At 35.5% G+C, this 27,143-nt stretch overlaps 1 protein-coding gene across 1 annotated transcript in view; it reads right to left on the bottom strand.

The window, feature by feature from the left end:
- Positions 1–27,143, bottom strand: part of GFRAL (GDNF family receptor alpha like) — a 64,592-nt gene that overhangs the window by 31,678 nt on the left and 5,771 nt on the right. The window contains exons 3-6 of the mRNA XM_036120580.1: positions 26,281–26,439; positions 14,204–14,260; positions 13,014–13,344; positions 7,472–7,722 (exon numbers count right to left, since the gene is read on the bottom strand). Coding sequence (XP_035976473.1) covers positions 7,472–7,722; positions 13,014–13,344; positions 14,204–14,260; positions 26,281–26,439 — 798 coding nt within the window. The remainder of the gene's footprint in view (positions 1–7,471; positions 7,723–13,013; positions 13,345–14,203; positions 14,261–26,280; positions 26,440–27,143) is intronic.

Here is a 27,143-nt window from a genome sequence, read left to right on the forward strand (position 1 = left end):
CCTGATCATATTTGATCATATTCTTTTTTTTTTTTAATCGTTATCTTTTTCATTTTTTCTCTTTTTTCTTTCTTTCCCTTTCTTTTCCCCCAGTTTCAGGTCTCTTCTGATTTGTTTAGTGTATGTTTTTCTGGGGTCACTGTTACACTGTTAGCATTTTGTTCTCTCATTCATCTATTCTCCGCTGGACAAAATGACAAGATGGACAAAATCACCTCAACAAAAAGAACAAGAGGCAGTACCAACTTCCAGGGACCTAATCAATATGGACATTAGTAAGATGTTGGAACTAGAGTTCAGAATGACGATTATAAAGATACTAGCTGGGCTTGAAAAAAGCATGGAAGATATTAGAGAAACCCTCTCTGGAGAAATAAAAGAACTAAAATCTAACCAAGTCGATATCAAAAAGGCTATTAATGAGGTTCAATAAAAAATGGAGGCTCTAACTGCTAGGATAAATGAGGCAGAAGAGAGAATCAGTGATATAGAAGACCAAATGATGGAAAATAAAGAAGCTGAGAAAAAGAGAGATAAACTACTGGATCACGAGGGCAGAATTTGAGAGATAAGTGATACCATAAGATGAAACAATATTAGAATAATTGAGATCCCAGAAGAAGAAGAAAGAGAGAGGGGGGCAGAAGGTATATTGGGGCAAATTATAGCAAAGAACTTCCCTAATTTGGGGAAGGAAACAGGCATCAAAATCCAGGAGACACAGAGAACCCCCTCAAAATCAATAAAAATAGGTCAACACCCCAACATCTAATAGTAATGCTTACGAGTCTCAGAGACAAAGAGAAAAAAAATCCTGAAAACAGCTTGGGAGCAGAGATCTATAACATACAATGGTAGAAACATTAGATTGGCAACAGACCTATCCACAGAGACCTGGCAGGCCAGAAAGGACTGGCATGATATATTCAGAACACTAAATGAGAAAAATATGCAGCCAAGAATACTATATCCAGCTAGGCTGTCATTGAAAATAGAAGGAGAAATAAAAAGTTTCCAGGACAAACAAAAACTAAAGGAATTTGCAAACAAGAAGCCAGCCCTACAAGAAATATGGAAAGGGGTCCTCTAAGCAAAGAGAGAGCCTAAAAGTAACATGGACCAGAAAGGAACACAGACAATATACAGTAACAGTCACCTTACAGGCAATACAATGGCACTAAATTCATATCTTTCAATAGTTACCCTGAATGTAAATAGGCTAAATGCCCCAATCAAAAGACACAGACTATCAGACTGGATAAAAAAACAAGACCCACCGATATGCTGTCTGCAAGAGACTCATTTGAGACCCCAAAACACCTCCAGATTGAAAGTGTGGGGGGGAACCATTTACCATGCTAATGGACAACAAAAGAAAGCTGGGGTGGCAATCTTTATATCAGACAAATTAGATTTTAAACCAAAGACTATAGTAAGAGATGAGGAAGGATACTATATCCCACTTAAAGGGTCTACCCAACAAGAAGATCTAACAATTGTAAATACCTATGCCCCTAACATGGGAGCAGCCAATTATATAAGCCAATTAATAACAAAAGGAAAGAAACACATCGACAACAATACAATAATAGTGGGGGACTTTAACATCCCCCTCACTGAAATGGACAGATCATCTAAGCAAAAGATCAACAAGGAAATAAAGACTTTAAATGACACACTGGATCAAATGGACCTCACAGATATATTCAGAACATTCCATCCCAAAGCAACAGAATACACATTCTTCTCTAGTGCCCATGGAACATTCTCCAGAATAGATCACATCCTAGGTCACAAATCAGGTCTCAACCAGTACCAAAAGATTGGGACCATTCCCTGCATATTTTCAGACCACAATGCTTTGAAGCTAGAACTCAATCACAAGAAGAAAGTCGGAAAGAACTCAAATACATGGAGGCTAAAGAGCATCCTACTAAAGAATGAATGGGTCAACCAGGAAAATAAAAAAGAATTAAAAAAATTCATGGAAACAAACGAAAATGCAAACACAACTGTTCAAAATCTTTGGGATGCAGCAAAGGCAGTCTTAAGAGGAAAGTATATAGCAATACAAGCTTTTCTCAAGAAACAAGAAAGGTCTCAAATACACAACCTAACCCTACACCTAAAGGAGCTGGAGAAAGAACAGCAAATAAAACCTAAACCCAGCAGGAGAAGAGAAATAATAAAGATCAGAGCAGAAATCAATGAAATAGAATCCAAAAGAACAGTAGAACAGATCAACGAAACTAGGAGCTGGTTCTTTGAAAGAATTAACAAGATTGATAAACCCCTGGCCAGACTTATCAAAAAGAAAAGAGAAATGACCCAAATCAACAAAATCATGAACGAAAGAGGAGAGATCACAACCAACACCAAAGAAATACAAACAATTATAAGAACATATTATGAGCAACTCTATGCCAGCAAATTAGATAATCTGGAAGAAATGGATGCATTCCTAGAGAAGTATAAACCACCAAAACTGAACCAGGAAGAAATAGAAAACCTGAACAGACCTATAACCACTAAGGAAATTGAAGCAGTCATCAAAAATCTCCCAACAAACAAAAGCCCAGGGCCAGATGGCTTCCCAGGGGAATTCTACCAAACATTTAAAGAAGAATTAATATCTATTCTTCTGAAACTGTTGCAAAAACTAGAAATGGAGGGAAAACTTCCAAACTCGTTTTATGAGGCCACCATTACCTTGATCCCAAAACAGAAAAAGACCCCATCAAAAAGGAGAATTACAGACCAATATCCTTGATGAACATGGATGCAAAAATTCTCACCAAAATACTAGCCAATAGGATCCAACAGTACATTAAAAGGATTATTCACCACAACCAAGGGAGATTTATCCCTGGGCTGCAAGGTTGGTTCAACATCTGCAAATCAATCAATGTGATACAATACATTAATAAAAGAAAGATCAAGAACCATATGATCCTCTCAATAGATGCAAAAAAGCATTTGACAAAGTACAGTATCCTTTCTTGATCAAAACTCTTCAGAGTATAGGGATAGAGGGCACATACCTCAATATCATAAAAGCCATCTATGAAAAACCCACGGCGAATATCATTCTCAATGGGAAAAAACTGAGAGCTTTCCCTCTAAGGTCAGGAACACGGCAGGGATGTCCACTATCACCACTGCTATTCAACATAGTACTAGAAGTCCTAGCCACAGCAATCAGACAACAAAAAGAAAGAAAAGGCATCCGAATCAGCAAAGAAGGAGTCAAACTCTCACTCTTTGCAGATGATAGGATACTTTATGTGGAAAACCCAAAAGACTCCACCCCAAAACTGCTAGAACTCATACAGGAATTCAGTAAAGTGGCAGGATATAAAATCAACGCACAGAAATCAGTGGCATTCCTATACACCAACAACAAGACAGAAGAAAGAGACATTAAGGAGTCGATCCCATTTACAATTGCACCCAAAACCATAAGATACCTAGGAATAAATCTAACCAAAGAGGCAAAGGATCTGTACTCAGAAAACTATAAAATACTCATGAAACAAATTGAGGAAGACACAAAGAAATGGAAAAACGTCCCATGCTTATGGATTGGAAGAACAAATATTGTGAAGATGTCAATGCTACCTAGAGCAATCTACACATTCAATGGAATCCCTATCAAAATACCATCAACTTTTTTCAAAGAAATGGAGCAAATAATCCTAAAATTTGTATGGAACCAGAAAAGACCCCGAATAGCCAGAGGAATGTTGAAAAAGAAAAGCAAAGCTGGTGGCATCACAATTCTGGACTTCAAGCTCTATTACAAAGCTGTCATCACCAAGACAGTATGGTACTGGCACAAAAACAGACACATAGATCAATGGAACAGACTAGAGAGCCCAGAAATGGACCCTCAACTCTATGGTCAACTCATCTTTGACAAAGCAGGAAAGAATGTCCAATGGAAAAAAGACAGTCTCTTCAACAAATGGTGTCGGGAAAATTGGACAGCCACATGCAGAAGAATGAAACTGGGCCATTTCCTTACACCACACACAAAAACAGACTCAAAATGGTTGAAAGACCTAAATGTGAGACAGGAGTCCTTCAAAATCCTAAAGGAGAACACAGGCAGCAACCTCTTCGACCTCAGCCACAGCAACTTCTTCCTAGAAGCGTCGCCAAAGGCAAGGGAAGCAAGGACAAAAATGAACTATTGGGACTTCATCAAGATAAAAACTTTTGCACAGCAAAAGGAACAGTCAACAAAACCAAAAGACAACCTACAGAATGGGAGAAGATATTTGCAAATGACATATCAGATAAAGGGCTAGTATCCAAAATCCATAAAGAATTTCTTAAACTCAACACCCAAAGAACAAATGATCCAATCAAGAAATGGGCAGAAGACATGAACAGACATTTTTCCAAAGAAGACATCCAAATGGCCAACAGACACATGAAAAAGTGCTCAACATCGCTCGGCATCAGGGAAATCCAAATCAAAGCCTCAATGAGATACCACCTCACACCAGTCAGAATGGCTAAAATTAACAAGTCAGGAAATGACAGATCTTGGTGGGGATGTGGAGAAAGGGGAACCCTCCTACACTGTTGGTGGGAATGCAAGCTGGTGCAACCACTCTGGAAAACAGTATGGAGCTTCCTCAAAAAGTTGAAAATAGAGCTACCCTACGACCTAGCAATTGCACTACCGGGTATTTACCCCAAAGATACAAATGTAGGGATCCGAAGGGGTATGTGCACCCTGATGTTTATAGCAGTAATGTCCACAATAGCCAAACTATGGAAAGAGCCAAGCTGTCCATCGACAGATGAATGGATAAAGAAGATGTGGTGTATCTATATACAATGGAATATTATGCAGCCATCAAAAGGAATGTAATCTTGCCATTTGCAATGTCGTGGATACAACTGGAGGGTATTATGCTGAGTGAAATAAATCAGAGAAAGACATGTATCGTATGACCTCACTAGTATGAGGAATTCTTAATCTCAGGAAACAAACTGAGGGTTGCTGGAGTGGTGGGGGGTGGGAGGCAAGGGGTGGCTGGGTGATAGACATTGGGGAGGGTATGTTCTATGGTGAGCACTGTGAATTGTGTAAGACTGTTGAATCACAGACCTGTACCTCTGAGACAAATAATACATTTATGTTAAAAAAAAAAAAAAAAAGAAGATAGCAGGAAGGGAAAAATGAAGGGGGGGAAATTGGAGGGGGAGATGAACCATGAGAGACTATGGACTCTGAGAAACAAACTGAGGGTTCTGGAGGGGAGGGTGGTGGAGGGATGGGTTAGCCCGGTGATGGGTATTAAAGAGGGCACGTACTGCATGGAGCACTGGGCGTTATACGCAAACAATGAATCATGGAGCACTATCAAAAACTAATGATGTAATGTATGGTGATTAACAAAACATAATAAAAAAAAAAAAAAAATATGGGAGAAAACCAGGCTTGGAACTAGAATTAGGTTGTTGGGAATGGCATTTTTAGGAACTGAGTTATTGCTGACTTGTAGGATTTTCATATTTTTTTTCCCGGATATCATTTAATATGGAGAAACCCACTTATAAATTACCATGGTAATGTAACTGTATGTATTTCTGCTGGTTTAAATTTTTTTATTTGGTATTTCCTTCTATAATGCTATGAGCCATTCAGTATAAGTACCTTTAGTTCTAACAGAATTAGCCACCTAATATTAATCAGAGAAGAAGATTATTACAGAATATGACTCAACACATGTAGAGTTACAATTTTCCAGTCTGTATCATGATTTCAATTGAATATGAAATTTGATTTCAAATAGTGCTAATTATAGAAATTGTAGAAATTCCATAGAGACCTCGTAAGAATTAAAACCATACACTCTGAGTTGTGTATCTATTACCTAATACACAACAAATCACAATTTTGATCACATTAGTTAATGTGTATCTCTTTAGTATCTAAGAAAAAAGAAAACGTTTAAAATCTGTGTATCTATGTATGGTTAAATTGGTATGGTATAGACATATTCATATCTGTATCTGTCAAATTTATGGGTAAATATAAATATCTGGTTTGCAGTAAAACAGTAAACATCTATTATTTTCTCCTGGGAATGGTATTTGCAGGTTCCATGGTTACAATGAAGAGCCAACGGGCCTGGGGGTATTTTAAGACATGGATAGTTATAAGGACAAACCCTTGAAGATGGATGATAGAGAAGTCTGAATTAGTGTGTAATCACATCCTTAGATTTTTTTCTCTAAAACTCATACACATATCCCTGTCAACCATTTGCTCATTCTGAGGCTCTGGATACATTAGTTAAATTCCTAAATCTCAGTTTTTTTATTCTTAAAATTGGGTAAATAATAGCTTTAAAAAATGTGTTTCCATCCTCTCATTACGGGTAGATCAGCAGACATGGTAAGACCAAGAGTGGAAAAACTAAATCCAAAAGTCAATGTTTTACAGAGGTTGGGACAGCCGTATTAGATTATTAAATTAATGATCGCCCAAAGAATCCAACCTTAAAAATATACATCCTTGTATAGTTTCCTCTCACAGTGATTCTGGATTTGGCCATGGGACTTTCTCTGTCCAATGAGACATTAGCAAATGTGACAAAGGCAGACAATTGATAAGTACATGCAGATAGGGGCTTAGCTGCTAGGAATGCTGCTGTCACCTGTGTAACAGTCCAGGGTCAACTGCTAAAGAGGACACATGGGGGAGAATCGTGCATCCCAACCAGTAGCGCTTGCTGGACACCATCTTGGACCACCTGGCCTCAGCTGAGTAGCTAACAGTAGCTACTCTGAGTGTCCCCCAAGCAAGACCATCAGAAGAACCACCCAACTAAGCTAAGCCCATTGTGCAAAATTATGAGCCAATAAATGGTTATTTTAAGCTACTACATTTTGGTGGTGTTATTCACGATAGATAACTGACATATTCGGTAATTTTGTAGGATAAACCTTGCATACTGTTGATATTTAAATCAGTAAATAATACCTAGGAGTGACCAATCATAGACATTAAAAAACATCTGCCACTCACATATAAATGAGTAAAAGAGGAAATACACAAAACATAATCAGAAGATATATTTTAAAATGGAATAGCAGGGGCACCTGGGCAGCTCAATCAGCTGGGCATCTGCCTTTGGCTCAGGTCATGATCCCACGGTCCTAGGATCAAGCCCCACATCAGGCTCCTTGCTCAGCAGGGAGTCTGCTTCTCCCTCTGCCTCCTCAACCTGTGCCCCACCTCCCTCTGCCTCCTCAACCTGCGCCCCTTGTGCTCTCTTTCTCATTCACTCACTCTCTCTCTCTCAAATAAATAAAATCTTTTAAAAAATAAAAAACATGGAATAGCAAACATAAGGTTGTCTTTGTTAAATTTTCTATGCTAGATTATCACTTTGTGCTGCATAGACAAAAAAAAAAAAAGTGTATAATTTACTACATATATATAACTTACCAAAACATGATCTTCTATGAAGCATATGTTGGAAAATCTTGCACAGAGACTCTTCACTTTGTGTAATGGTCCTACAGGTACACTGTACTTGAAGGACTGTCCCAAAGGTACCAATGTAAGCTGCTTTGCAGTCATCACTTCCCGAGCAAATGAGGTCCTGCTGGCTTAAGGTACTGATGCAGAGCTCATCTTCATGGCACTTTCTAGTCACATGCTGCCAGCATTTTGACTGAAATGTTCTATAGCGCCTCCTAGAAAGAATCAAGAAATGGGATTAGCCTGAATAATATTATCTTGCAATAGCATGTGGTGCTGCCTCACCTAATGAAAGACTGGCATCAAACAAAAGGCCTTCTAAATGCCAATACATAGCTGAAAACAAAGTTAGTACATACAAGCATCCCAATAGAGACTGTCCGAGTAGAGAAACATTGTGAATTATTTTCCTTTTGCAATGAAAGACAGAGGCTAAGTTTAGGATTCCCTGGTTGAATCATCCTTCACTACTAATTTTGTTTCAATGGGTGACGATTTGCAGTATGAACTACTTGGTGGAATTAGTAGCAGTATTTCTGAGGCAGAATGTGCTTTTATGGCTAGCCTTTGGCCACTGTCTCACACCAAGTGATTTCATATAAGGCTCTTGATCTTTCCAGCCAGTTCTCCCACAGGATGGAAGGTACTGTACTCTTTTTCTCAATATTTCTGAGCAGACTAATTAGAATTTATAAAATACTTTGAGCTTCTCTGGCAGCAAGAGCTAATTTAACGTGAAAATTAGGAGTTTACTTAATGACTGAGATAATCCATTAGAATGACATCAATTCATAACTTTTCTGACTACGTATTTGATTCGTGCTATACTAGCTTTGAATGAAAGTCTGGATAAAGTACAATAATTTCATTTTCAAAACTTTCACAGAAAGAAGATATCCTCAGTGGAACCAAGGATATTAATCTTCCTACTTAATATTTATCACCTAAAATTACTTCTTACCCTTTCTTGGATAGATCACCATCAAACAAGCATGAAAACCCTCTGAGTAAATAGACATTTATCATGAGCTTATTTGTCCACATGGTGCTGCTTAAATCCATAAATATTATTTTTAATAATTGCATATTTTAAGTAACCTTAAAGTAATCAGCTTTTTAATGTAATGGACAAAATAATTAGTATCTATTAAAATTTATATTTAAGAAAATCCTACAAAAGTTTTGAGCCAGAAGAACAAATATGTTCCTTTAATGCAATTAAAGGTTATATAGAAAATATCATGTAAATATAAGTATTGACAGTGTGGATTATCATTTATGAGTTGATAGAGAATAGATTTGTACCTCGGTGCCATTTATTCATTTTTAAATATGTATTTTGCTACAGTTAAGTTGTGTGAGTTATCTACTCATGGAAGTTATTTCATTCAGAAAATTAGTTGTGAAATTCTGCAAAATATGCTGAATTAAGGGATATTTTAAAATTAAAAAATCAGGGATGCCTGGGTGGCTCAATAAGTTAAGCATCTGCCTTTGGCTCAGGTCATGATCCCAGGGTCCTGGGATCCAGTCCTGCATTGGGATCCTTGCTCAGCGGGGAGCCTCCTTCTCCCTTTGCCTGCCAGTCCTCCTCCTTGTGCTCTCACTTTCTCTGACAAATAAATAAATAAAATTTTAAAAAATTAAATTAAATTAAAAAACCATAAAATTAGTACACATTACCTACATGATTTGAAAAGGATTTAAATATGGCAAAAAATATTTTATATGATAGAAATTCTGTTTCAGGTTTAAATGTTTTGCTGTATAATGTTTCGTTATCCTTATTTTCTTAATATTCTGCTTTCTTGATATTCTATGTTGTATTTTGTTCAAACAATTATTTAAAGGTAATTTTTAAAATGGAATTATTTTGTTTTCATTTTTGCTATTGATTTCCAGTTACATTACGAAATGTAAAGAATGTGGTTGGTATAATTTCTGCACATGGATTTGTGACCTAATATGTCATCAGATTTTGTAAGTACTCCATGGCACTTAAAATAAGTGTGTACATTGCAGATTTTTATTTTTAAAAAAGTAGAATTTTTTTAAGCAAATATTGTTTCACTACTTTCTTGAGTTCATGAAAATATGAAAATTTTTCATATTTGAAAATATGAAATATATATATGAAATATATGAAAATATAATGTATTATATGAAAATATAATGTATTATAATTTTCTGTAAGCGCCTAAACATTTATAATTGGCAAAACAATCTCATTTCTCAGTATACATCTTTATGAGACAAAATTGATTGATAAAATGGTCTTTATACAGCCTTCTTTGGCCTTTTCAAATAAATAAAGGAGTTTCAAAGCCTCTCCTGTTCTGGAGAATCTGGAACAGGGACAGAAGTTTTATTTTAAGACCAAATGCTCTCCTCTCTGCACATATAAGCTCTTTGGCAAAAAAGGTAGCAGATGAAAGACTTAACATCCTCACTGAAGAATTTGGATTTTTTTCCATCTGAATTACATTAACAATAAGTTAATATAAATCCTGGAAATCTCCCTAAGGCAAAATTTGCTTGAGAAAATGACAGGATTTGTCTTTTCATCTTGACTACTAATATTGCATAATATTTCCATTGCCTCTATAAAATATTCATTAAGGGATTATTTGCTCACAGTGAAAAGAAATCTAAAGTACACAGTTCTTATTTTTTGAATTAATCCATGAAAGACAGAAATTATACAAGAAGAGACATGTATATGTACATTAAAAATCATAAAAGTTAATTGCAAGCTATTCAAAGGTGGAGGGAAACAGGATGACATCTTTTAAGGGACTCTGATTTTGCAGACTGTGCACCAAGCATTTCAGAAAGGTGGTTAAACCCAGGCGTCCTGGTGGAGAAAAATTACCAGCTCTGTACCAATCAATCTGAGAAGGTGTTGACGCCAAGATGAGTTTTTTCAGGAGTGTGTGCTTCAGAATCCATCAGGGGGCTTCTCAAGGACTCTAAGAGCAGATCCCATTACTTGCCATTAAAATACCTAATTTGATAGGGAAGCTTAGATATATGACATTCTGAAAGAATGCAAATAACTTTAGGATAATGAGGTAGGATACCTACAGTCTTGGCACTGGGTACCAATTCATGGAGACATCTAGTATTTTTACAGGGATTGCTTTAAAAAAAGTTTTCCTGGCTCGCTAAAATATTACTAGTTTTCATTGTTAGTGTAGATAGATGATTGACAGATATAAATATTCTATTTGTGATGATAAAAATAGTGTAATCAAACATTTTCATCCTATTTCATTGACCATAGGAAATACCATTATCTTAACTAAAATAACTTGTTGGAAATTAAATTATTGTTTTAATTTCATAAATATTTTCTTGTCATTGAGCTTAAGACTCATTCCAAAGCTGTTAGGGATATTAAAATGTGTAAGAAAAAATTGCATCTTAGAGTCAATGAAATACAGTATTTCACTAAATAAGAACTTTTTTCACTAAATAAGGATATCTAAATTGCATTGTAAGACATATTTTTATCATTAATTTTATTATTCACTCAAGAGATATAATTAAAAAGCCTCAAACTAACTGATAAACTTTTATAAAATAGAATCTTCAATAAGACATTCTTAAGAACTTTGGCCATCTATGTGATAATTTGAAACAAAAAATACACCAATGTTCTAGCACTCTGCTTAGATCTCTACCCCTTATCTTACAGAATGTGTGTTGTAGGAAAGCAATTGTCTTTTTTGACGAATATTTATAAGATCTGGAGCTACTCTGAAAGTTGGAATGGCAGAGTAAAGGAGTGGAGATAGTTAAATTCTAAAAGAAAGCGGTTTACCAAGAATCCATCCCTTCGGGCAGTTGATATTAAATCTTTCAGCTCACTTGCCAATGGTCAAAGCAAGGTGACAAATGTGACAATCCTTACTCTGAGATATCACACACTAGACTACTCTTCCACATTAAATGTTTATTTTGATCTTTAAGTGGTTTTGCTATTTATGGAGTTTTATTTATTTAAATGAAATTAAATAAAATTCAAGACACTGGGCAAATTGATATGAAGAATTATTCCAAGAAGAAGCAAAAGATGAAACCATAAATTATATGTTTAATGTTGGTTGTTTAAATAAAACTCCTTTAACCTGGTAACATCAATGTTACAAATCATTTTGATTCATCAGATTTATTCAGTACTCTCATTCTTTTCTGTATTTTCTTACTCGTCCAAAGAGGCCCACTTAACTGTGGATTTCTTACCACACAAAAGATAAATTCATCTTGAATATACAAGGAAATGTGTTAATGAAGACTGCAGTGAGGAAAAGAAAAAAGCCAGTGTTGAATTAGATTTATGGTTCCCAAGAGTAACTACCTGCAAAAGTTCCATCTAGTCTCAGCTAGCAGCAAGAGTGGAAGTTTTAATAAGTGAGCCAGATCATTCATACCTCTGCTCAAAATCCTCCAAAACCCCTCCATTTTCCTGGGAGTAAAAACCAAGTCCTTAGTGTCCCTCTAGGTCCTATGTGATCTAGGCCTGCCTGCCCCCCATTCCAGTGTTTAAACGTCTAACTGCATCTCCTATTGCTCTCCGCCATGTGTGCTCGACCTTCATTGCTTTTTGGACATGCCATATTTCTTCCTCAGCACTGGCTGATCTGTTTGGTATCTCTTTTCTCAGATGCTTACTGAGAGAGGCTCACTCTCCCACTTCTTTAAATCTGGTAAAATGCTCCCTACTCGGACCACACTGTTCACATTGCAACTCTTTCTGCCCATTCACAGTGCTACTCATTCTATTCTCTCCCTTTGCCTGTTAATTTCTACAACACTCATTACCTTATAATATACATTTGACTTACTTATTATCCTTCTCCCCCTACCAGAACATAAGCTCTCCAGGGCAAGCATATTGGTCTTGTGTGCACTGAACCTAGAATAGTAGTAGGTGCTTGATAATTATTTATTTAAATAAACAAATAAATGACTAACATTACTCCCCTGAAAATCAAGGGTGTGAAGTTGGGAAGAGGAGAATGGGTACATTTCTGACATCATGGCATACATATGTGCTGGGGATGTCCAAAGTTACCTCTCCTTCCGGATCTCCAGCCTAAGAGAGAAAGATTCATTTTGAAGTTTGAAGAGGCACCTTGCCAAAGCTCTATGGTATTTAACAGCCTTACGTCATCATACCAAAAACCAAATTAAACTGACATGCCAATCATGTCTATTTACTAATTCATTAGTCTAACTTGAATATATAATTTTAATAATGCTGTTTCATGGCTACCAAATCCTGACACACTGAATTCGCTTATTCCAAAAACGTGTTCTGCATTTGAATTTCAAAAGAGGACACTACACGTGCACCACAGATTGAAAAATGAGTTGTCTGGCTTTGTTTACATCATGTTGGATGAGGGTGGGAACTCTAGGTAATGTGATGAGATCAAGTGTTAGGACTGGGCTGTAACAAATAAGGGGCCGAAGTAAGTAAGGTATGCGTGTTTCTACTCACCTGCATAATTCATCATTTCGGCAGCTGTGAATTAAATCGAGGCAAGTAGGGGGTGGAGCTACGTCCACGGCACATGGCTTGCTGTGAAGAGCTTCCTTGGACTGCTGACAAGGAATATCAGATTGAGCGCAGTCACAAAAAGCCAACATCTGGGCAACGTTAAAAGGCATATTCTGATAGAAGAACCGTATGGCTGCTTGGCAGTGTTTCACATCACACAGATTTCCATTTGCTGAGCAAGCTTTAAGGTAAGGGGCCAACTGTGCGTTACAGACCACATCCCCTACACATGCCTCTGCCACTTCCAAACAGGACTGGATCCCTTTGATTCCTGAAAGCAAGGATATGTCCGGGTCGTGGAAAAGTAAACACAAATCTGTACATATAGAATCTGCAAAACACTGTGAGAAGTCTATGAGCAAAACACAATGATGTACTAATGTGCTATTTGGGGCCAACGTTCCTTTTTTTTTTTTTTTTTTTTCCTAAGAGTTAGTATAAATTTACTGAGGCCTGAGTAGTGGGCTATTTGAATCATCTTTCATTTATACTGGGTACATATTGTGATCTAGAAGTGATGGGAAGTGTGTAGGGCCAAAACTGAGTGGAAAAAAAAAAAAATCTTGAGTCCAAGTTTCTCAAATGTAAACAATAAATCTTCAGAAATTGCATTTGAGGTATATAGCTTATGGTGAGTTCATGGGCTCAAATCAAAATGATTTTTGTTCTGTTACACTTTTTATTTTGGACAAAAATTTTGACTAAAGGCTCCATATAGTTACATACTTATTCTATCTAGCACATAAAGATGTTCACATTCTGGAAAACACAGATACATGTGAGTGCTTCCACAACCCCCCCACCAAACATATATACACAAAAACAGCCTCAAACAATTAATTTATATGATCAAAATACCTGTGAAATTTAACCAAGATCTCGTCTTTGGTTTTAATTATAATGTATTCCTCAGCATAACTGTAAACAGAGGATGGATGGGCAAAACAGTTGCTTTGACACATGAGTGGAAGAAACACAGTAATTTTGTTGCATTTTGCAATATTAGACTAGTAAAAAGCCACACAATTAATTTTATATTGGCATATCTTTAAGAAAGCTAGTAACTATGTTTTAAATTATATTGTGTAGTATTTACAATGCAGATAAAAATTACAATGTATAAATATTACCACGATAGGGAAGAGTAGTTAGATTCCACTTGGATTGATTATCCTCTTTCACGTTACCTAGAAGAAAAACAAAGAGACTAATTCATTAGTGAACAGTTTTTTAAATTTAATAGAAGAATGTGGGTTACATTTATAAATGAATAATCAAAAAAAATCCATTTGAGCTCATGTAACACTAATTTAACCCTTGATACTCAAAATTAGTTAGGTGTAGAAAAAGAAAAACACCGCCCCCCCCCCCCCCAAATATGAAGTGAGTTAAACAGCCCTGTTCTGAGGATTTAGTTACTTGAAGATTTAAACAAATGCTAACAATCAGACCATGTGTACTGAAGTAAACAAAGAATCTGGGGAGAAAGAACAGAAGCAGTATTGTCTGAATCAAAAAAATCCTTCCCAGTAGGGTCTTAATTAAATTGCAATGCAATTTAAAGATGATTTCCACCTCTGATTATCTTAGTCTCTTAGAGTTCTTAGGAATTATAATCATAGAACTAGGGAATTGTGTTGATGGAAGTGAACTCAGTGGACAGCTACTTCCAAACTCTTTCATTCAAGAAGCATTGGCTGAGTCCCTACTATGTACCAGGGGCCATACTGAAGACACAAATGTGTAGTCCCTGTCATGGAGCACCCACAGCCTGGCATGGAATAGAGAGATATAATAAAAAATCCAAACAAAATATAAGGAGTGCAAATAGACATATGCATAAAGTAATAGAGGAATAGTACGATCAGATTTGCATTTTAAAATAAAAGTTGAATTGTTGCCATTGGCTATTAAGATAATAATTTCTGTTATGACTTCATGATTCAATTTGTCCCTACTTGAGCTGCCTGTCCAAACTCCCTGCCTGCCTATCCACTGCACAAAAAAAGAAGGTACAACCACAAGAAAATTCTTTTTTATTCCCAATTGGGTCACAGTCTTTCCAGATTCCCTTGCATTGTTCCATCTATACATGGTTTCTCACTTTTCTACCAATAATGTCTCAGCTCAAGAATCACAATGTTTCTAGATCCACCCTCCTGTGTCCCTGAGGAAGCCTGAGATGTTCCTTCTTCTGTGCACTATCCCATAGTGAGTGAAATCCCACAAGTGAATCTCAGAGAGGCATATAGCTTCTGTAACAGATACAAAAGTCTAGGCTAGACCTCTATTATAGATTAATATCTCTGCTTTGGGACTGATTGGTATGGCTATGCCACTGACTAAATATAACATATTCAAGAATCTATCACTGAAACATAAACTCTGAATTTACGCACTTTGACTGAATGTTTATATACCTCCAAAATTTACATGTTGAAGCCCTAACCCGCTGTGTGGCTATGTTTGAAGACGGCGTCTCTGAAAGTTATGCAGGTTAAATGAGGTCATAAGAGTGGGGCCCTGATCTGATAGGATAATCATCCTAGGAAGAAGAGACACAGAGCGCTTACTTACTCTTCTCCCTCCATGCACTCCCACACCAAGGAAAGGTCATGTGAGGACATAGACAAACCAGGAAGTCGGCAAGCCAGGAAGAGAGGTCTCACCAGAAACCGACCCTGCTGGACCTTGATCTGGAAGTTCCAGCCCCCAGAACTATGAGAAGATACATTTCTGTCGTTGAAGCTGCCCACACTGTGGTATTTTTGTTATGGCGGCCCCAGCAGACTAATATACTCACTATGTGGGTAATTAGTATAAACACAACCAAACATTTATTTTAGCATGGTAAAATAAACCCTATCTTGGATGTGTACTATTTTATATGCTATGAGTAATTTAATATAAATTCTCAGCACATCAAATTCTAATTTCATAGGGTACCAACATATGTATATACACATTTTTCCGGGAGGATATTTTAAACCATAGCTTAATGCTGAAGAGGAGCTAAAGGGCAATATGTCACGGGAATAAATAAAAGATTGTATCAATCCAATCTACATCTGAGATAGATCATATACATCAAAAAATGCACAATGTTCCTTCTTATTCATCCACTAATGTCAAATATATCCAGAATCTGATATTTTCTCCCCTTGCTACCACACTGGCCCAGGATAGCAGGCATTTCTCTGTTGACCTCATCTAGGCCATGGGCTTATTGATCATCTATAAGTGAAAGACCCCTCCCCCCTTAGATTTACACCTATTGCACAGATCTCACTTTGTTGGTAGTGATAATTTAGACATCAATTCCGTATGTGGGGCTGCCTAATTTGATATATTTACTTGGGTATCTATCTAATAAACATTTCAGACTTAACATGTCCCAAACTGACCTCTGACTTCTCTGTCCCTCACTGAAGGCTCTTCTTCCTATAGTTGTTCCCACAGTAAGTTAACAAAAATAATGGCAACCACATCCTTCTAGTAACTTAGGACAAAAACCTTGGAATCAACCTCCATTTCCTTTTTTTTCTTGCATCCCCACATGGTTTACTACTAACAAAATATATCCAGAACTGACAACTTCCCACAGTGGTCCATCATCTATCATTTTTTTCTCTGTGTCATTATAAAACCCTCCTAACTGGTCTTCCTACTCTAGCCTTTGCTTGTCTTCCAGTCAATGATCAACAACAACAACAAAACAAAACCAGAATTATCCTTTTAAAGATAGGAATCAGATCATGACAATCTCTTAGTGAAAATTCTTCAGTGATTTTCTGTATCGCTCAGGGAAAGAGCCAATGACCTAGAAATGACCTAGAAAGTCCTACCTGATCCTGTCCCTGTTTTATTTCTGATCTCACCTCCCACATCTCTCTCCCATATTCTCTCTTCTACCTATGTGTCTCCCTTTAGCTCTTCCTCAAACCTCCAGACACATGTCCAGTTGAAGGCCTTTAACTCCCTGTTTCTTCTGCCTTAACTGCTCTTTCCCTAAATGAACACAAGGCTCATTCCCTTACCTCTTATTAATCTTTGCTCAAACATTAACTTAAGAGTGCAACTGCTTGGCCATCTTATTAAAATTACAAATCACCCACTCAGACCTCTTTTTTCCCCCCTTTGCTTCAGTTTTCTCCTTAGCATTCATGCTGTTTAAAATATCTATCTTAAGTCATTTATCCTGCTAATTTTCTCTTTGTCTCCATAGTGGATGCTGTGGCCCACTACTAAGATGCCCCCCAGGCTTTCATTTCCTCAGCTGCTACAAGTTTGGTTGGGTGATGACGCACACCAGTCCTTTCCTAGGCATTGCCCTCATTTGAAGAAAGTTGTCACAGGCAAGGTGACAGACTTTCCCAGGGGACAGCTCATCTATAAAGACTAGCCCACAGGAGGGGTTCAAGGATCAGGTCCCCTGCCTCAACGGGTCATTCCAGGTCCAAACTTCCTGTCTGCTATGGTAGCAGCTCTGTATTTCAGCTCCACCTAATCCTGTTTTCTTCAGTTCCTTCTAGCTTTTGTTCCTAAACCGTCAGCCCAAACACATCCTTTGTGTGCAAACCTCTGTCTCAGAGTCTGTTGCCTGGGAATGTGATTCAAGATGCTCCTCAATATAGAATGTAAAGTCCTAGAGAGCAATGATTTGTTTGTTTTGTTTACTTTCCCTCCAGCTCTGAGCACATGGGCTAAGACATGGTAGGGACTCATAAGAAGTATCTATCAAATAAATAATTAGCACGTAACCACATTTTATCTATTTCTTTAATTTCTTAAATCCTCTAACAAACAACAAGCTCCTTAAATGAAGGACAGGTGTTTGTTTTGTTATTGTTTTTTTAAATCCTGCTCTATAGTACCTAGCACATTTAAATGTCTCATAAGTATTTTTCAAATGAATGAATGAATGAATGAATGAATACAATTAACATTATGCTAAAACCTTTTAGCATTTGCCTTTCTTGCCTCTTCATAATCCCTTTTGGACATAGTCATGGCATTAATTTTTTATTTTTAATTTTTTAAGAGAAACAGGCTGAAATGACAAAGCAGGAATCCGAAATTGAATATTCCTTAGTAAATTCATATTTGTGATTATATACTTAATGTTCCTAAATCCTCTTTAGAATACCAACCTGAAAAAATGTCCTGTTTGAATCCATCTTCATAGTTGTCACTGAAGGCTGGAACTATCTGAGCATCCTGTACACAAACGTCTTCAAACAAACTTTTCCAAATTTCAATGCACTCTACTTTTGAAGGGTCATTGCAATGACAATTCCACAATATCGTTTCTTTCAGACTTTCTCTTAATGTGGCACACAGGTAGCCTCCATCAACGGTCTTGCATTGTTCTGATTCACTCCCACAGGTTTTCTTAAAATTTTCATACAGCAGAATGCAATGTTCTGATTCTTGGCAGATATGTGCTGCTTTGACACAGTCCCTCTTTTTTCCAACCATTAATGATGTGTCTTTCTGAGGGAGCCATTGTGTGATATTTGACTGTCCAGCCAAATGTAAAGACAGAGCTGATTTTTCTTTAAATAAAATTAAAAAAATTGACCCAAAATTAAATGAGTTCATTTACTTATATTTTAATGTCTTATAAAAAGTATATAAACTTGTTTTTTTTAAAAAAAGATTTATTTATTTTAGAGACAGAGATGGAGAGAGAGTGAGCAGGAGGAGGGGCAGAGGGGGAGGGAGAGAGAGAATCCTCAAGCAGACACCCTGCTAAGCATGGAGTCCTACCTGAGGCTCGATCCCAGGACCCTGAGATCATGACCTAAACCGAAATCAAGAGTCTGCCACTCACCTGAATGTGCCACCCACGTGCCCCTAGACTTATCTTTTATATTCTTATATCTATATTGTCTTTCAAAAACCATTAAAAAATTTCAAGAGAGTTATTACAAATAAACACTGATTATTTATAGTTTATGTAACCACATAATGGTAATGCTCAATTTCTTTTAATGACATTTGGTTCTCATCATTTACTTTTGTCCAAATTTTCATTACATTTTGATGATGACTGGTAGAAATCGTGTGTAACTTAAGATACTTATAAAGTAATAAATTATTTCCCTTATATAAATTTTTATGGATTTCTATTTTCTACTAGAAATGTACTCAAAGTGTTTCTCCACCTTTTTAAAAACTTATTATTTTCCCCTTAACAAGCCTTTTTGGACCTTTATTTTTCTAATTCACAAGCCTCCTTATAAAATTTTAATTCCACAGATATACTGTATATCTGTTTAGGAACTGGATGTATATATGTGTTTCATACATAATAAAGAGTAAAAGATTTTTTGCCCACTCCCATATACCAACTTTCACCCCTTGGAGGTTCTATTCCTCATTGAGAACACATGTTCTACTAGATAGTTCCAACAAGCCCATAATTATATGAACTTTATAGAAGAAAAGATCAGAAAAACAACTTCAACATGAGACTCCGAGTTAGCTTAACATAGGCTTTCAGAAGTATACTGTCTACTTCTAAAATGTCTTATCTTCCTTTGAGGTACTTCAAATAGATCTCCACAATAAAAAATTCCTTGACCCTACCATTCTTCCAAAAGTCACCTTTTTTTTTTTTTCTGGAGTATTATGATCTAAAAAAAAAAAAAAAGATTGTTTAATTTTGTTTTATTAGTTTTCTTTCACTTTAGTTTCTACAAATGTCTCATTCTTATACAAGACAAAGAAAACATAATCAGTTTTATGGTATGAAAATGTTTACTTAAAAATTGTTAGGGCATCCTTATAAACATATCCTAAGTCTAGCCTCTGTACTGTATGTGTTTGAAAACATATGCTACGATAGCATTTTGCACATTTCTCAAATAACAGCTCACAATGGATTGTTATAATTATAAAAATCAGGCTCCTTTACTAGAATAGAGGCCTTCTCTTCTATTCCTTTTGGCTAGCATATGCAGGCTTGCATGAATAGGATACATGTGATTTAATGCTCTCCTCATAGAATTAGTTCTATTACATTGGTGATTATATATTTTGAAATAATCTATAAACCTGTCTATAGGTCAATCAATCTATCTAAATATCTTTCTATTTATATATTTAATCAGCTGGGCTAAATGAAATAATATGGCTAAATGTCAATTTTACTATGTTTTCAGCTATCAAGAGCAGGGACTGTTTTAGTCACTTTTTTTTTTAAGATTTTATTTACTTGAGACAGAAAGAGTGAGAGGTAGCAGGTGGGGAGGAACAGAGGGAGAAGGAGAGCATTTCAAGCAGACTACTGCAGAATGCATAGCCCAATGCGCAGGGCTCATCTCACAATGCTGAAATCATGGCCTGAGCTGAAATCAAGAGTCAGAAGCTTAACCAACTGAGCCACCCAGGTGTCCCATGTTTTATTCAGCTTTATATCTATCCTTCAGCATTTATAAAATGTCTACACATATTAACTGAATAATAAATACAAATGGATACATGATTTAGGTGCTCAAAAATATGTTTAAAAATTTAAAATACTTACATTATATTTATTGGTCATTTACTAAGTATCAGGTACTACACTGAGTGCTTTATCATATTAAGAAAAAAAAGAAAAAAAATGCTAAAGCTGATTTGTTCAAGAAGTTTACAATATATCAATGAAGAATAGAAAAGTACATGCCTATATATGTTGGGGAATGTTTTGAGAGTCCAAAGTGAGGAGGGAAGGTAGTAGGGTGGGAGGGGGGCATGGGGGGAAGAGAGAGACAGAGAGAGGGAGAGAGAGAGAAAGAGAGATCATGGCTTTCTGGACTGATGATCAGAGTTTGTGAGGGTGCCATAGTTAGGATGAATGATAAGATTTCAATTATTTCCTTTCTCACTCTAAGCTAAATTATAAGCAATCAGCTAGTGCTCCCTGTATACATAACAACTAGGTCATGTCCATCATGAAGTGCATTTATGAGATTGTTTAAGTGTTCTCCTCTACAGGGTTTTTATATTCCTGGCTTATCAATATTACCACACAGTAGTCTTTAATAAGTATCTATTGTGGAAAAAAAAAAAGGTTTAAATACGTGAACTGATTTCAGTTTAACTGCTCTTTGTTATGTACCTGTTGACTGGTAACTACATTTTGTCAAAACTTGGTATGATTAAAAGTGGCTAGAGAGAGAAAAATTAAGTTGTCTTGCCATTGTGAAACAAAAGTCAATAAATATTTTAATATTTCAATATGTTTTCATTTCAGCCTATTTCTGTCTAAAACTAGTAAAGACCCATTAATTAGCTAACTAATCTTATTTCGGGCTCTATTCTTTTTGATGACATCTCAGCATTTGTAATTGTTGACTATTTTCTCTGTGTCCCTTTCATTGACTTCAAAAACTCTTTCTGTAGTTTCTTTTCCTGTCTTTGAAATCTTCTTTTTTGTCTCTTCAACTAGATCATGAATGTTGTTATCAAAATTTTTATATTCTCACCTTATAGCCTTTACAGACCAATCCTATCTTCCTTCATGGTTTTATCTACTTCTTATAAACCTTTAACTCAAAAACCTGTGTGTCTATTTAATTTTATCTTTTCTTTTGTATGTCTATTTTAGATTACTCTCTTCAGTGCAAGATCCATGTTTCCAAATGCAAGCTAGATGACACACATTCCTTCCTTTCTTTTTTTGAAATTATTTGTATCATGTAAAACTTAAAACAAAATGCCAACATTCCTAACATGAATGTTCCAAAGCATTCCGCAGATGCAATGTCTCCAAAATATAACTCATCACTTCTGTCCCCAATCCTGTACTTTATTGCTTCTTCCCTATCTCAGTGTATCCAGTATCCTGTCCCAAGCCAGCAATTTGTAGAACATGCTTCATACATTTCATATTCCTCATATCCAACTCTCACCAATTCCTATCAATTATAATTCATAAACATATCTTACTTTGGCCTTTTCCTCAGAGTCCTCAGCACCACTGTGTTAGTTTAGGCTTGCATCACCTCTCTCCCAAATGGTTTTGATGGCCTTTTAATTGATATCCCTAGCCTGAATCTTTCCCTCCACTCCATTCTGTCCTTTGCACTCCTGCCAGTGATACCCTTTGAAAAGCTGATTCTGCATTCCTCTGTTTAAAATGTTAAGAGCCCCTTGCAATAACAGTTTGAAGTCTAATCCCTTTAGAAAGATCCATAAGTTCAGCTTTCCTCCTTCTTTTAACATCTGGTTTCTTTCCAGCATCCTCTCCTAATACTGTTCCATTCTACAGACCAGCTTAACAAAGGATTTGTTGCTCCTCGAATGCACTCTGCTTCATTCTATTTCCTCTGTTTAGAACATCCATTTTGCCTCTCTAATGAACCCAATTCACCCTAAAATCCCAAGTCTGTCATTTCTTCTGTGAAACCTTCTGAGTCACCATTCTTTATTCCTCTATAACTTCAAGTACTTTGTAAGAGTGTGTGTGGCGGGTCTGTGTGTGTGTGTGTGTGTGTATCATCTAGCATGTATCACTTACCATTTTAATTAAGAATTGAACTAAAAGTAAATAACAAAGGTATCTTGGAAATTCCCAAAATATTTGGAAATTATACAACAGTATTATAAATAAACCATGAATCAAAGAGGAAGTTACAAGGGAAATGAGAAAACATTTTTAACTGAATAAAAATGAAAATACAACATACTAAGATTTGTGGATCTAACTAAAACAGTACTTGGAAGGAAATTTATCATTAATGAAATGATTATAGGAGGAAAGACAAAAATCTCAAGTCAGTGATATAAGCCTTTATCTCAAGAAACCAGAAAATGAGGAGCAACTTCAAGTCAAATCAAATACAACAACCAAAAATAATGAAGAGCAAAATTGCGAGACAGAGAGACAGAGAGAGAGGAGGAGACAAGTTTGCAATATCTGAATGAAAGAGAAGACATCACTATAACTCCTACAGACATTTAAAGGACAATTTGAGAATATTAGGGACAACTTAGCAGAGAGATAGAAAAAAGAAAAAAAAAGTAACATGGAAACACTAAAAACAAAAATTCAACATAAATCCAACAAATGGGAACATTTACTGAAAGACACAAACTACCAAACTTGCTCAATAAGGAATAGGTAAGTAAAAACAGTCCTGTAACAACTAAACACATTGAACATTTTAAAACCTTCCAATGAAGAATGGCCCAGATATCTTCACTGCTGAATTAAATCAAACATTTAAGGAAGAAATAATACTAATTCTTTGTATACTGTTCTAGAATAAAGAGTAGGAGGAAATACTTTCTAACACATTAAGAAACCAGCATTATTCAGACGACAAAATCAGACAAATACACTGTAAGAAAAGAGAACAATATTCCAATATCCCTCATGGACATAGATTAAAAACCCTTAACAAAATATTAGCAGATTGAATCAAGCAATATATAAAATGAGTAATACATCATCACTGAGTAGGATATAGCCTCAGAATGAAGGGTTAGAACCAACATTCACAAATCAACAATAAAATTCACAATATAAAAAAAAAGTAAAACATTATCATTTCAATAGAGGCAGGAAAAGCATTTGCAAAATTTAACATCGTTTATCTATCCGTGATAAAATTTCTAAGCAAATGGGCTATAAGAAGGAATTCTTCAGCCTGATAAAGGGAACCTAAAAAGAACTTACTGCAAAAACCATTCTTTATGGTGCAAACCTAATGCATTTCTCCTAAGATAAGTAAAAAGACAAGGATGGCCACTCCCAAGGATCCTATTTAACATTATCCTGGAGGTCCCACCCAGAATGATAGAGCAAGGAAAAGAAACAAAGACCTACTGATTGGAAAGGGAGAAATAAAATTTTTCCATTCACAGATATGAATATTTAGATCTATATGGACAACCCTATAGATTCTACAAAATAAAAGATGCATAAGAACTAATAAGTGAGCTGAGCAAGTTACAGGATATAAGGTCCATATAAAATACCAATTTTATTTTGATAGATTATCTATAATCAATTGGAAATTAAAATATAAAATAAGTTACTATTTACTACAGCATCAAAAAATGAAGCATATTTGTATATATCTTAACACAATGTCAGACTTATATACTGAAAACTATAAAATATTGATAAAAGAAATCTTAAATAAATGGGGGAGATATAGCATGTGTGTCAGTTCTACCCAAACTGATCTATAGTTTCAATGTAAGCCCCCCAAAATGCTAGATTTTTTTGTAGAACTGACAAGCTGATTGTAAAATTTATATGGAAAGTCAAAGAATAGCCAAAACAATTTTTAAAAAGAACAAAGTTTAAGGAATTATACTACTTGAATATAAGACACCCCATAAAGCTATAATAAGCTTGGCAAAAGTACTATACAGTATTGGCAAAAGTACAGAAATATAGATTATTGGAACCGGATAGGAAATCTAAAAATAGAGCCACTAATATACAGCCCAAATGATTTTTGAGGAAGGTGAAACTCATAGTCTCTTTAGCAAATGGGGTACAACAACTGTCTATCCTTATGGGAAAAAAAAGTATCTGACCCATTGTTTGTACCAAAATCAAAAATTAACTCAAAACCTAAACTACATAATTTCTAGACCATATGAGAAATATCTCTGTGATTTGGGGTTGGATAAAGATTTCTTAGATGCAACATCAAAGGTATTATTCATAAAAGAAAAAAAACCCAATAAACTGGTTATCATTAAAGTTTAAAAAACAACAAACTTCTGTTTTTTGAAAGATATTCCTAAGGAAATAAATAAAAGACACAGAGAGGAAAATATTGTTTACAGAACACATATTCTGATAAACCCTATTCAATACAGAGAAACAACTCTTAAAACTCAGTAAAAAAGCCAAAACTCAAATTTAAAACAGGCAAAATTTTGAAGAGATGCTTTACTAAATAATGTGTATAGATGCATGTAAGCACATGAAAATAAGTTCAACATTACTATTATTCAAGTGGAAATTAAACCTACAATTTGACACTATTAAATACATATTAGAATGGCCCCCAAACAAAAACAAGTAAAAAACAAAATCAGGTATCACTGAGAACATGGAACGACCGGAACTTTTATACATTGATGGTTACATCAAATTTGGAATACAGTATGGAAGCTCTCCATAAAGTTAAACATACCCTTTACCATATGACCCAACAATTTCTTACCCAGGAGAAACAAAAACTTCTATTTGTATGAATCTTGTATGTGAATATTTATAGCAGCTTTATTTATAATTTCTAAAAATCTGGAAACAATGCAAATCATTTTCAATGGTGAATGGATAACAAACATATGGTATAACTACACAATGGAATACTACTCAAAAAAGAGAACAAACTTGTACATGAAACATTGGTGAAACTCAAATGCATTATGTTAAATAAAAAAAAAATCAGTCAGGCTCAAAAGGCTACATGGTACATAATTCCATTTATGTGAAATTCTGGAAAAAGCAAAATCATGGAGCAGAAAATTGTCCAGTGAGCTCACCATGGATGATTTAAGAGGTGTGACAATGGGACCATTCACGATAGATTAGAGATAAACCTATTTCTTATAAAATGGGAGGTTGATAGTGAAAGAAGAGGCAAGAACCCCATGACAGCAGGTGCATTCCCAAGCTGACCACTTTTCAGAGATAGTGCATAGGGACATTGAGGATCCAAACACTGATCACTTTAGAACTATTTTATCCCATATATCCTTTGAAAATCTTTATGAACCCTTAAGGACACATGCAGAGTACTTTGATTACCACTACTTCAGTGTCAGCCTGGCCCCTCAAACAGGCAGTAAATAAATGTATATTAAATGATTAAATGATCTTATCCAAAGGCAAGTATAAATCTAGACACATGGTTATATTTTGGACTTTCTCCAATATCTTATTTGTCTTCTATCATTTAGGTCTTGTGCAAAGCCATAGCAAACCCCACAAATACATGAATTGAGCAAGTGAATCTATAATTCTAATGAATTATAATTGAGTGAAGCTTGAAATTATGGTTGGCAACTACAGAAATATGTTAGGCACTTGCTGAGATCTAGAGCTCACTGACCCTTAAATTACACAAAGAATTGATCAAATTATCAAAAAAGGAGAATTAATTAAATTACATAGATGTGGTTGATTTTGAAACTGTACTTTTCTTTCTCACAACTGTTTATATTCCATATAACAATTTATTGTTACCTGATTCATTGATGCATTGTTCCCCAAGCAAGTTGTTAATAGTGCAATAGAGGTTATCAATGCAGAGACAATCTTCAAATTGGAAATTGCTTTCCACCAAGGACTGGATGCTCAGGTTACAGTTTGATGAGTCCTTCATCTTGCAGGGGTTACCTGGGTTTCACAGTCAAAGATAAAATATTCCTGATATTAATCTGAATATTGCCCTACCCCAAATGCTTTTAATGTGTTAATCTAAGGAATTCATTATTATAGTAAGATTTTCTGGGGTTGCTGCAAGATGTCCATGGAAGTGACTTTTTAATCACAAAATCTCTTTTTACTGACTTTTCCCCCAGTATTTACTTTCTAAAATAGATTAAAGCTTGCTGTATTTTAACATGACTTTGTCCTCACTTAGAATGCCAACTTTTACTCTTCAGTAGTAATCAAGGCTGTCCTTATATGAGGTGATCAGAATGATCTATAATCCTCACCGTTTTCTCGGTTTAGCTATTTTTTTAGGTATTTGTCATAATCTTCTATTTTATTTCATATGTCATTCTAAGATTATAATAAGAGACATGCAGGTGGCTCAGAATTTACCATGAGAAATGAAGTTGTCCTGACACTTAGTAAGCACTCAGTAAATATTATTGAATAATGAATCTTTCATAATTACCAATATTTCATTTTCTGCTTTAATTTACAAAACCATATTCATCTACCCAACAATTTTCTTTTATTCATTTTTCTGAATAAAACTACTTGAGTTCATTTCATCTGTGTATTTGAGAATATTTCTATTTCAGCTTTATGCGTGGGATAATTATGCAAATATTACTGCAATTCACTAAAAATGACTTGCTATTTGTATACTGAAG

This window comes from Halichoerus grypus, chromosome 9 (assembly GCF_964656455.1).
Source record: "Halichoerus grypus chromosome 9, mHalGry1.hap1.1, whole genome shotgun sequence".
NCBI lineage: Eukaryota > Metazoa > Chordata > Mammalia > Carnivora > Phocidae > Halichoerus > Halichoerus grypus.